The sequence below is a fragment of the Bidens hawaiensis genome, unplaced genomic scaffold, assembly GCF_021521415.1.
Source record: "Bidens hawaiensis isolate Kalapana, Puna unplaced genomic scaffold, B.hawaiensis_p1.1 tig00009253_1, whole genome shotgun sequence".
NCBI classification, from domain to species: Eukaryota; Viridiplantae; Streptophyta; class Magnoliopsida; order Asterales; family Asteraceae; genus Bidens; species Bidens hawaiensis.
Genome location: NW_027491683.1, coordinates 338,758 through 351,855, shown reverse-complemented (window position 1 = coordinate 351,855; position 13,098 = coordinate 338,758). Strand labels below are relative to the sequence as shown.

At 36.7% G+C, this 13,098-nt stretch overlaps 3 protein-coding genes across 3 annotated transcripts; 2 read left to right on the top strand and 1 right to left on the bottom strand.

Annotated features, from left to right (window-relative positions):
* Positions 1-2,424: 2,424 nt before the first annotated feature.
* LOC143531821 (uncharacterized) lies at positions 2,425-5,091 on the bottom strand. Its single transcript, XM_077027032.1, has one exon. It carries the CDS (start codon positions 5,089-5,091, stop codon positions 2,425-2,427), a length of 2,667 nt encoding a protein of 888 aa, XP_076883147.1.
* A 778-nt stretch (positions 5,092-5,869) lies between these two features.
* On the top strand, positions 5,870-7,494 carry LOC143531838 (uncharacterized). Its single transcript, XM_077027046.1, has 2 exons — positions 5,870-6,086; positions 7,135-7,494. The coding sequence occupies exons 1-2, from the start codon at positions 5,885-5,887 to the stop codon at positions 7,446-7,448; spliced, it is 516 nt and encodes a 171-aa protein (XP_076883161.1). The 5' UTR covers positions 5,870-5,884; the 3' UTR covers positions 7,449-7,494.
* Positions 7,495-10,086: 2,592 nt separating this feature from the next.
* On the top strand, positions 10,087-10,826 carry LOC143531837 (E3 ubiquitin-protein ligase RMA1H1-like). Its single transcript, XM_077027045.1, has one exon. The coding sequence runs from the start codon at positions 10,127-10,129 to the stop codon at positions 10,820-10,822; it is 696 nt and encodes a 231-aa protein (XP_076883160.1). The 5' UTR covers positions 10,087-10,126; the 3' UTR covers positions 10,823-10,826.
* The last annotated feature ends 2,272 nt before the right edge of the window (positions 10,827-13,098 follow it).

Genomic DNA, 13,098 nt, shown 5'->3' with positions numbered 1-13,098 from the left:
TATTTTATTATTTTGTTTTAGTTATGGTATCGTGACGAGCGAGACGGTAGCCGACCAAATTCGAGTAGGCTCGCCGCGTTTTGTTTTACTTCCAGTACCGTAACGAAAAGTGACCGAATGCTGATTTTATAATTTTTTTTAGTTTCGGTACCGTAAATACATGACAAAAACCGGCCGAATTTGCTTAGGTTCACCGCCTCAACGTTTGGGATCGATAACGGTTGGGTTTTACGAATGATCGAGTTTTTGATGGTCTACGTCACACCGTTGGTCCACCCCAATTTTTATTATTTTTTGTCTTAAATCAGGTATAATAACACATATAATCGAAACCAACCGAATTCTCTTCGACTTACCGCATCAACGTATGGATTTTACTATCGTACGGATTTTACCGACTTGTCCGACACAACGCGCCAGACACTTTGATTAATTTGTTTTATTGTTATTTACTTCAACCAAAATCATTATTTAAAACTAGCCCTGGCAATTCCGGCCCAAACAATTAAAATTGGGTTAATTTGGACTTTTAACATTAGACCGTAGGCGGTTTTTGGTAACGCATTATTTTCAAGGGGGTCTAAACGGGCACATTTAAAAACGAGGGGCGCAAACAAGCCAAGTCTGAGCATCGAACTCGCCAACTCGGCTTGATTCGAGCTTATGTTTTTTTGACTCAAACTCAAGCTAATATGAGAAGAACCTTTAACGAGCCAGAGCTCGGCTTGAGCTCGCGTGTGGCGCCTTAAACAAGCCAAAACTCGCCTGGATATTTAATGCATGCAAGTCCCAAAAGAGTTAAATCAAAACTTAAAAATGCATGACTCCCCAAGCCAAAACGATCTTCCTATACAAGGCTCGAGCTCAGGCTCGATAACTAAACGAACTTTATCTGAGGCTCGGGATCAACTCAAACTCGATCTCAGTTCGTTTCGAGCTTTTTCTCAATCCTGTCTTAACTAATTTGTGCTCGAGCTCAGTTCATATATATACAGAAGAGGCTAGGCTAGGCTTGGTTTGACTTGACTCAAACTAGTTTGTGATAAACCTTAAACGAGCCAAAGCTTAGTTGGATATTTAATGCACATAAGTCCCAAAGGAGTTAAATTAAAACTTAAAAACATCAAATGTGTAAGGTTCGTTAAGGCTCGAGCTAAGGCTTTATAGCTAAATGGATTTTATTTAAGGCTCGGACTCGACTAAAACTTGATAAAGCTCCGCTGGTTTATAGCTTTTTATCATTTTTATCTCAAGTAGTCAGGTAATACTATAATCCCCTTCTCAGGATTAATCTAATAATTGTTTTGATCACACCCTAGTTTACTCTTTGATCACTTGGATCAAATTATTAATGTCAGTTTCAGTTACCTTTAATCCGTTATGATTCTTTGTTTCTCACTTATTAAGCATTGTGATTTTGAAGTTTATGTGATCAATCTTTGACGTTTATGCATACCAACTGCTTGATGAAATGTCTGAACAAAATAACTTGATTTTTGGCTGTCAATGTACTGCCATGATGCAGTTATACTTTTTTTTAGTAATTAGGAATAAAAATGAAGCTGTGTTTGCAGCATTGAAATGACTTACTCATGTGTGTTTTTGAGAGTGTCGAGGTGGTTTTGAACATTGTTACTGTTTTTATTTTAAAATTTAAGGTTGTTCTCAGAAGGTTTTAATGATTAGTATGCATGTATTCATGATGCTTGATTGCTGTTAGCCTGTTAACTAAGAAAGTTTTAATCTTGACTTTCTGCTAACATTATTAAGCTCAGTTCATGTTTTGCTAGTTTGCAGTTCAACGACATGGTAAATGTTCCATTTTCATCTGAAACTTTAGTGAGATATTTTCTGGATAACACGCTCCACAGTTTCTGATTATTATTATTATTATTATTTTATTATTATTTTTATTATTATTATTATTATTATTACTATTTTGTTTGGTCATTTTTTTAATTTTTTAAATCAACCAGTTTTGACCCAAACCTATGTTGTTCAGAATCCATTTTGACGCGGAACAAACTGATCCAGTTTAAAATCTGCCCATTTTGACCCGAACCCATTTTGACCATAACCTATTCTGACCTGTTACCCGCCCCAGCCATTGTGCCAGGGCTTAAAACTGATTGTTTAACCCTTACAAATTGATTATCAGATATATAACATGGACGGCTAATGTCCTTAAACTTGAGATGGTGATGGCTTTTAATCTATAGTTGATTTTAGATAAGAATGGTGCATGAATTATTGATTATCAAGTAGGCAGACAAAGCAAGAACATACTAATTTTGACTTTGATATTATCTGTTGATGAATCTGGCTTCCTTTTGTGTGGCTCATCTGTTATTTTACCAAGATCTCTTGTTTTATGTAAATTTGCAATTACATCATGACATCATGCGTATTACAACCTCAGAAAGATTACTCATTGCTTGTTACAGGTACCATTTCATACTCGACATGCTCCTGGAATCTCTTTGGAAACATAAACCGACCACCAAAACATTGCTGCAAGAAAACAATCACTGCTAACACCAAGCCTCCACAAACAATGACAATATCCCAAGAAGGTGAGTAGAAATCTGCTCTCGGATTTGCATAAAGATATAACCTGTCAAACTGATGACTTATATAATTCTGACCCCTGCAAAGATCATACGCATGAGGCAGTGATCGCACGAATGTAGTCCCTATATAAAACGTATGACTCAAAGCATTTCCTTTTGAAATCTGGAATATATTGAGTATTAGTTGTGGGAATAGGAACCAATCAAGTGTTAATCCAGCATAAGACCTCAATAATCCCAAGCTAGAATGTTGACTTTGACTTGAAATAGTGTAACTATTGTTGTTCCAGTTTGCTAGCAACATTACCAACCCGCTAATAATATACACAGGTAAACAGATTAAAAGCATGCGTGCCTCATGAATCCAATGATTCTTTTTTGCAATCCATGTTAACTGAAGAAGACGGGATTGCAAAATGAAAGCCACCATAGTCACTATCCTCACAATCACCTCATTCACTTCAAGCAATCCATTATTCCTAATTAGTACATTTTGCTGATTCCTAGTGCTAGAGAATGTTGCCTCATAGTTTAGAACTAGAGGAACCATATGCCCGAGAGTAAGAATCCACATCATCAAAACCGAAATGGAATCAACCATTTCAGGCCTCTTCTTCAAATGAAGTAGCTGTCTTCCTATAAACACACACATAAGTGTGTCTGAAATCAAGACCATGATGATTTCTAAATCCATTCTCCATATTGATTCTCTTGCTTCAGTCTCCGTAAGCGTGAATGAAACGATATCGAGACTCTCGAAGTACAAAGCATCAGTTTTTGCACGTAGACTCTCGATGTTTCCCTTTATTAAACTTTCCTTGCCTCGCGGGAATTGGAATTTCACCAGTATGTCACAATCAAAAGAAGAGTTTTTTATCAAGTTTCTACACCCAACCATACAAACTTGTCCCGTTTCATCATCGTGAACCCCTTCTGCAGATATTTCCACTCTATGATCATCAGTAGAGGATAGATTTAGTGAGGAAATCCCGCTTCTTGAAACGGAACTAATGTTCAACATAAAACTGATCTCAAAGCTGATGTTCACTGGACCGCTGTAGGTGGGGGTTGAAATATCTGCTGCTGGGGATACCGCCTCAATTGTGTAATCGTTAAATCCCCGGCTTCCCACAAACATAGCGACTGCAAAACCAGTCGAAACCATGTTCTTATGTTTCACATACATGTCAAAGCTATGATACCCTGATTGATACCCGTCCCTTTGATACTTGTTTCCTGCGTTTTTCTTTTTCGGGCAAATCCGTCTTACTCTCTCCATTTGTGTATATTCATACTTCATCCCGTAATTCTCCCGGCTATGATCAAAGCTTTTAAACTTAACCATTTTAAACGACCCCAAATCATCTTTCAAATTGGTGCTCCAAATCTGACCCTCAGTGTTATGCGTTTTTGTGATTGACCGAACCGCTGGGAACCACAAACTCAACCTAACCGAGCAATCTCCAACACGGGCACTGCCCAGAGGATCACTTTGGTTCAAGATACGACACGCAACAATGCACATCTCATCTTTTATCCCATTCCATGTTCCTTCTCCAATTAATGATATGTCAGGTTGGAAAGATCTATCATATGGAGTAAATCTTCTGTCTTGAAATTCGACCAGAACACGAATTTTATTATCTTCCCTAGAACACTGAATCCCGTACAATGACATGAAAGCAGGCAAGTCACCACCAATATGATCTTGACCAAATAAAGAACAATTCTTGCAATTACTTGGATACTCCAACTTGTAAGTTGTGAATCTTTGCATGAAAATCGAACACGCATCTAGAGATTTCATACTAATTACCGAATCTTGCATGGTTTTAGTTACATCACACTCTTCATTAGATACCAATGTATATTTGTATTTGAACGTAGCCACTCGAGGGAATCCCAGCATTGAAATCGGGTCAAAGTAGTCAATATCATTAGGAGAAGCTAAACTCTCCAGCATTCCACTTACTAAACTGTTATTTAAGTTTATGAACCGAGTGAATTTAAGCTTAAGAACAGCATTTAGTTTAAGTTGTTTACCTTCTTTTGTTGACCAATGAGCCGATCCAACCATACAAAGCTTACTTGTAGACACTGACCAGAACCCATCTAAATCAAACACCAAAGTATGCGGATGCTCCCGTGAATAATTGGACTTGATATTAGTGAAGTTGGAAGGGGGGTCAGGATCATACATATATGATGAAAAGAAACTTAACCGGGCCTGGATTTTGAACGTGTCAACAACGTTTGTCCTGAATATGTTACGGGTGGCTTTAAAGAGTATGGACCGTTGCGATTGGGGATCTTGATCAAGAATGTTTTGACCGCCTGTGTAATGGCTCGTTACAGGTTCGAGAAACGGGAATCTGGTGAACATTTTACTAGTAGGAGTGGCTTCAGGAGCATAAGAGTTGCAGTGATCATAGTTGGAGACTGAAGCAGATGAAGATAAGGCTTTTGAAGTGAAGACAGTGAAGAAGATGAAAAAGATATGGAACAAGAGTGAAGGATTCATGGCTGCAATCAAAGATGTTTGATGGTTGACTTGGTTGATATTATCATGTGATATTTATAATAATTTGAGTTTCATTGGTCAATGTATAGCTTGCCACCTTCCAAGAAACTAAGATGATTCCTATGAAGTGAGGCTGTAATAGTCATACAACTAATTAAACATATTTAAATGAGTTGTATTAATTATTTAATTCTATTAGAAAGTCTTGCAAAGCTTTGATTACTATTATAATTTTGCATTAACCACTTGCTTTTCTAAATCTGTTTATTTTACTTCATTTTTTAATAACCGTTATCGAGGCATAACAATGATATCTGACCAACAAATCCTTATTATATAAGATCACTAGATCAGATACAAAAAATAATTGTAAAGATCTAGAGGAGTATGTTCAAAACTTTGAAATGAAAGAATAGTGAACACATGAAACACAAAGATTGTGTTGCCTAAAGCATCTTACGTCCACTGCTTGTTATTCGTGGCGTGTTTGTTTCGCTAACTTCTCGCTAATCTGTCCCATACCATCTTACATATTTTGCAATACCAATTCATATATACAGATTATCATTATATTACAATATTTGTTTGTAGTAGAGTTCCAATAACAGTACCTTTTTATCTAAACTAGTGGTCCAATAACATCTAAAGAAGAAACACCTATGATCCAGCCCAAGAAGTAGACAAAAGGTGTGCAAAGCACGTGATACCCATCCATCCACTCACTTAATCCTGTAACAGAAACCAAAACCACCACACACACACTCTCCATTTTTATATTCTTCGTCTTAATTTAATGGCTGGTGTGCTTGAAACTCTCGCAGTTCTCCGTACCTCCGGCTTTCCATTGTCTCCGATCGCCTCTTCCTCCGTCTCCGGTCGCCGGAACTCTTTGAATTTGTCGAAATCAAACATCCGGTCTGGATCGGTGAGCTTGAGGTCTAAATCAGGTCGACGTGGAACACGTATTGCGTGTCAGGCTCAAGAAGCCGTTCAAGGTTTGAATAGTCGTAATAATAATTTGTTATCGGTCTATAATTATTCAATTGATGTGCTATTAGAACTTGAAATCGGTGATGAATTTGCATAAGTAGTGTTTAATTTTCCGTGATGATTTTGACCTAATTTTATCAGGAGATTTTTCTGTACGGTTTTGTAGATGATGACGATATTGTGCTTTTAGTAGCATATTATTCGTATATGGTGAATTAATTTACTAAACCTAATTTCAAAAGCAAAATTGATTTGCATTTTAGTTATTAGAGAATTAAAATGTTGCATTTTTACTAGAGGTGCAAATCGCCAAAACCGGTTACTAACCGACGGTTAGGGATTTCACATAGAAACTGGTTAACTGAGCATAGGCTAATACGGTTAATGTCGATAAGGCTAACATCAGTAAGATATTATCAGTTAACCGGTTAACTTGGTTTTAAAAAGCACGCAGTAAGCGCACCAAAGCTCAAAGTGACAAGGGGAGCTTTAGCCTTTTGTACACAGCTCACTTTTATTCTTCAGAATTTTGTGCCACGTGCCTTTTTAGGTTGTACATATAGGTAATTTATATACTAAATCCTATATAAAGCTTATTTTTAGCCAAACGTTGGGAATGGAATGGGTATATGGGATGCTAAAAACCTATGAGATATATAAAAAAAGTTATATAAAAACCTTGTGCCTCCTGTACGAAAATCGGTGCGCTTTTGCGCTTAGGTTTTAGACCCCTTTGCTTATGTGTGGTTCTCGCTATTTAACACCAATCCGGTTAATAATCGAACCAAACTGGCTACATTGGTAGCGATTTTCAACTCAAAAACCGGTTATGAACTGTAACCGGTTATTGGCAATAACTGGTTTTGACCGTTTGGCCAATAATAGATTACGGTTAGTAACCAATATTCCAAAAACCAGTTAACCGGTATTTGCACCTCTAATGTGAACGATATATGATTTGTCAATTTATCATCTCATACATCACTATCTCTTTTTATCCATACACAATTTCTCAGCTTCTAACTTTGCAATCTCCAAACTGGCAAATTGCAGTTCTTCCTGTGACTGATGCAACATGGCAGTCACTTGTGTTGGAGTCTAGTCTCCCTGTGATGGTTGAATTCTGGGCCCCATGGTGCGGGCCCTGTCGCATGATCCACCCTGTGATTGATGAACTTGCGAAGGAGTACACAGGGAAACTCAATTGTTACAAGGTTAATACTGATGAGAGTCCTGCGATTGCAAGCCGATATGGTATCAAAAGCATCCCAACTGTCATTATATTCAAAGATGGAGAGAGGAAAGATGCAGTTATTGGTGCAGTTCCCAAATCAACCTTATCTACCTGCATTGAGAAGTTCTTTTAGAGGTATTATGTGTATATATATAAATACACGTATTTAGTTTTATTATATTTTGATATCACCACTGGTACAGATGCTTCAGGCTCTAATAATATCTGTATTGTATCTTACTATCCAAATTTTTAAATGTTCCAGGTATATAGCCAAGATTGGCCAATGTTTTACTGTCGGTACGCCAAACTGTCGGTTAATCTTGTTAATTTTATATGTATTTGATTAATCTTAGTTAATCTTGTCTAAACTTAATAGCATCAGGACCAATGATTAGCAGGTGAGATAGACATCACAACGTGGATATGTAATCTATGCATGTGTGTAAATACGAGTATTTGCCATTTGGTGATACGGGCCAAATTGTCAAAAATATTATAAGAATCAATTATTAATTTGACAAACATTTATTAGGTCCATCAATCTCACAAAAGATTTTTCTCTAAATTTATTATATTAATGATTTAAGTCGACCATGTTTTGTTTCTTATTTGAATCAAGTTAACTGTGTTTTAATAATACAATACATTAAGATTTATAAATTACTATAATAAAAAAATTGTATCACAACAAATTTATATTAGCTTAACCAAAAAAAAACTGTCTGATGAATATATGGCTTTTGATTTTTTATTTTTTTTGGTTACTTTTTAGGCAAATCTGTTCAATCAAAATATACTATTCCTCATACTTTTACATCAATGAGCATAGGATTTTCAAATTGTGTGTCTAGCAGGGCAAGAAATTCTATTGGTGTACGTCAAATGTCGTGTGACTCAAAAGCCAGTGGAAGAAAATTGGCACGTCAACCACAAATTTTAGAATATTTTTATTGACTATGATGCAATATGTGTTTAAAATAATACCGATCAGTTTATAAGTACACAATCTTTCTATAACCAGATTTATGTTGAAAATTGCAAGAATCACAATACGTAGTGCATGCAAGCAATTAGAGGCCATGAGAGAGAAAAACATAAGTAGAAACACAACCATGTAATGTATCACGTTTAAAGTAATGAACACAAATAAATATTTGTGATTTTGATTTGAAAATTTCCCTAGTTTTATATGAATAGACAAATACTAATGCCATACACCTTTTTGAAAATCTCCCCATAAGCTGTGTAGCCTAAGTCCACCACCATCTTCTATTTCAGGAAAAATCTTTTGTCAAAAAACTCACTTCTAGTTAGAATCGGATTTGAATTTGAGACCTTACAGCTATCATGAATCTTTATTTTCCATTCAATGTCAGATCAATCAATGGAGTTACTTCAAATTTAATTAGGAAAATGAAAAGGGGTTTTCTAGAGACACCAAACATCTCCATATACGTCTCGTATAGGACTATGTGGGAGCCTTATACGCCCCCCTCTTATAGCACTATACGAGACGTATAGACTCCGTATAGCCTGACATACAGGGGACCCAAATGAAAAAGTAAAGTTAGTTTTGTGAAAGCTTTAACGAACATTACACCCAACACAACACAACAACTAACTAAAAACAAAAGAAACCTAATTGGATGATTGCCGGAGAAACTGGTGCTTCCAAATAGCTGTCAATGAACAACACATGTACCCACCCTCCTCTTTAAATGCATCTGATCACTATACAAATTAAATTCCCTCCTGACTGAATCCCATTTGCAACCAACATTATATCTTATGTAGGCTTCATACAAGATTCATCTTAAAACAAAACAATTCAAGGTTCGTCCTTTTTCATCCTGAGAATTTGTATATTTCATATACAAATTATGCTTCGTTAATGCTTGCTTGTTCAGATCGCTATTTGAAAGTTTGGGTCAGTTTTGATTTCAGTGTTTAGGGTTCTTGTAATTAGGGACTGTTTGGATGCCAACTTTTAGGTATTATTAGATTACTTTTCCACATCCTGTTATCTGTTCCAAAACATCAGAATCAATCAATTTTGGCAAACGCTACTGAAAGTGGAAACTTTAAGGTTTCTTTGACTTTGTGTACAAATTTTATCTATGTTTCTATATAGAAGGAAAAAAAAACAAAAACAGGCATGTTGACCAACCCCCTTGGACACCACTAGGCACCGGTGTAGCCCAGCTAGAATGTCATGTCATGCAAGAATTAGTTGGCAACACTTGTTTCTCAACTGGCCTAAACATGAATAAAAGGGCTACACCGGTGCCTTAACTTGGCTGTTGGCTGCCAAGACTCCATACCATAGGTACTCGACAATCCTTCATGGCACCTCTCTAGCCTTGTCCGCCTAGGCTGGGCTGTCGGGCACCTCTGGAGTCTTTCCAAACAAAGCAACACCATGATTAGGTGTGGCCGACTCATTTTTGCATGAAATTCCCGTATGGGCTAGACTTATTGTAGCTGATCATGATCAGTCAACTCAATAATCAGTTTCAAAACATGCATCCAAACACTCTCCAATCACTAATAAAATAAGTAAATTAATTAAGTTAATCATAGGGGTCTGAAGTCACTAATAAATTAATTAAGTTAATAATAGGAAGAGTCACCGGCTCATGATCCTTAAGTATCCCACGTAATCTTTTTATATGTTGCAGGCTATGATTGATCTATTTAAGGCACCTTGTTAATTGTGTATGTTCTTTTGTCACATACATATAACTATAACTATATATAATATATGTGTGTATTTATATTTTAAAATTTTCTTCTTGTTGTGCAGTGTTAATGGATTTCCAACGAACACCATTGTTTGATCCCTCCTCGAAATCAGTTTCTGAAACGTCAACGGGCTTTTGCGAGTGCAACATTTGTTTGGATTCAGCACGAGACCCGGTGGTGACCCTATGTGGCCACCTGTACTGTTGGGCCTGCATATACAAATGGCTCCATATCCCAACAGACAACAAGCCCAATTGCCCTGTTTGTAAAGCACACATTTCTGACTCATCATTAATTCCTCTATACGGGCGTGGCAATTCCCCACCATCAAACGGGCCCGAACCCAAATTGAAACGGGCACATCAATCAGAACTAGTCATACCCAACAGACCATCAGCGCCTGGTGGTTCGGTTTTGCATATGAACCAGCAGGTCCATCCGGTCCCTTTTCAGGCTCAGCCTCAACCGAACCCGTTTGGAAGCTATGCGTTTGGACCGGGTAACATAGTTGGGCCCGTGAGCCCAACCGGATTTTCAAATGCGATTGTGGGGATGGTTGGTGAGATGGTGTGTGGTATGATATTCAGGAGCTCTGATTCGGGTTTTTTGGGCGCTTATCCTTATGGGTCGTACCATAACTCGTATCAGGTTTCGGGTGATAACCCAAGGGTGAGAAGACAAGTGATGCAAGTTGAGAAGTCGCTAAACCGGTTGACGATTTTTCTGTTTTGTTGTTTCATGTTGTGTCTTTTATTGTTTTGAGTTTGTATAGCTTGGATTGGATTCCATGGGTTTGTGAAGGAAATACATGCATGCACATGATGAGGTTCTCTTGTAGGATTCACATTAATGTTGTGATGATAACTTTATCTGTATGGGTTTGGTTAATAGAGTAAATATAAATAAATGCCTTTTTTTAAATGTTTGTGTTACCTTTTTGGTTGGTTTCAATGAGATATATAATGATTAATGATAAGCTTGTAGCAAATTCCTGGAACATATGAACTTAGTTCATCACCTAAACAAATTTTTATAGTTGAAATTACACCATTGTGTTCAAGACAAAGCTCCTAACCTTAAACCATTTTTCACTCGTATAAAACTTCTTGTCTTGATATCCTCATTTTTGGTTGCCACATCGTTATGTAGCAGTGGATTTGAGATTATTTTACCGGTGTTAATTTAAAAAATGTTTAGTGAATTGGTGTAACTTAAGTGTTAGATACATATATATAAGACCATCTTTAGCGGGAGGGGGAATGAGCATGTCCATGCTAGCGCTATTTGATTGACCGACTCACTCTCTCCTCCCTACCTTTTAAAATATTCGATGAATGGTCACTCGAGTGCTACATACATATATAAGACCATTTTTAGCGAGAGGAGGAACGGGCTTGTCTACATCACCACTATCTTGATTGATCGGCCCCTTCTCTCGTTTTTTAAATTGTTCGGTGAATTGGTATCACTTGAGTGTTAGATATATATATATATATATTAGACCATTTTAGCGGGAGAGGGAAATGACATTGTCCTTGTCATCACTGTCTGATTGACTGACTCCCTCTCTCCTCCCTACTTTTTAAAATTGTTTGGTGAATTGGTATTATTCAAGTGACTATGGATCATGAATACATGAGGGTAGACCTCATACCTTCCCCCACAACAAGCATATTGCGCCTAAAGGGAAATGAAAGGAGTTAACGAAGTCATCATGTAAAAAGGGCATCACAGGAGCCAAGGATAACCCATACAACGCCTCAGAAATCATTGTCGTTTGATAGATTGGTATAACCTGAGAAAACGAGAAGAGCCTATGTGAAATAGGACAAACGCTATAATAAAGACTAAGTCTAGCACTTGCAGAAAGGAGAAGCATGGGTGATTAGTACCCCATCTCCTGTTTCAAACCACCAACGTTAATAAGTTACACCAATGCAGAGTAGTTGTAGAGACCAGTGTTAATGTAGCAGGAAAACATGTCTGCTTTGGGCAAGGCTTAAAGACCATGACCACTATAAATACCCCACTAGTTCGCCGAAGGTAACACATTCAACTTGACACACACTCTCTCTCCTACGTTGCCTGATGACTTTTTACATATAAACCATCCTTATTATCACACTAGAGGCTAATTATATGAGACCCGGTCTTACGATATCACCTTACACAATTTTCTTTATGATATAGATTTATTTATGTATTTTACTGAAATTGTAAACCTGACATAAAATTAAACTTACGTTTGAATTCAGGTTTTTTTAGCATAACTTTTCTGAGACGGGATAACCGTTCATACTGATGTTGACACTTGAGGTCTTAGAGCATTACACCATGTCCACCATATTAAGCGAGTGGTGTTTTTATAATATAGAGAGTAGTTTAGGGTATTGTGAGTAGAGGAGAGAGAAATACAGTGATTTTTCTGTAAATTTGAAAAGCTACTGTTCACCTCCTATAATTTTTTTAATATTTGTTGAAAGTGGCTATGAATGAATGATAGAGAAAATGTAATGATCAAAGTATGAAAAAATATTATTTAATTGAAAAGAGAGTAAACATATAGCGCTTTTTAGTGTAATTTTGGATTTGAAAATAGGAAAAGGGATGAGAATGCTCTTACTCACTCATAAACACCGCAATAAAAAAAACCTATCAGCGAGTCTTTCAAATGCCATTGGACCGAAAACTTATTGCAATGTGTTAAAAGTCTTAAAAAGGTGAGAAATTTTCATCCAAGATGATGATGATGATGATGATGATGATAACAACGGAAGGAACTAGGTCTGAGCACGGTTCGATTTGGTTCGGTTATTAGGCGAAACAAAACCGAAGTCATCGGTTTTTTGAATATACAAACCGCTCGGTTTTTGGTTTTTCGGTTCAGTCATAGTCGTTTTTTTTTCAATTCTGTATAGACATTGTAAAAAAAATCTTAAAATGAAAAAAAAATGATGATTTTAAGCTTGTAAGAATGTATTAAAGCATCACATATATATTGAATTTCAAAAAACAAAAATAGACGCGTGTTATATGGA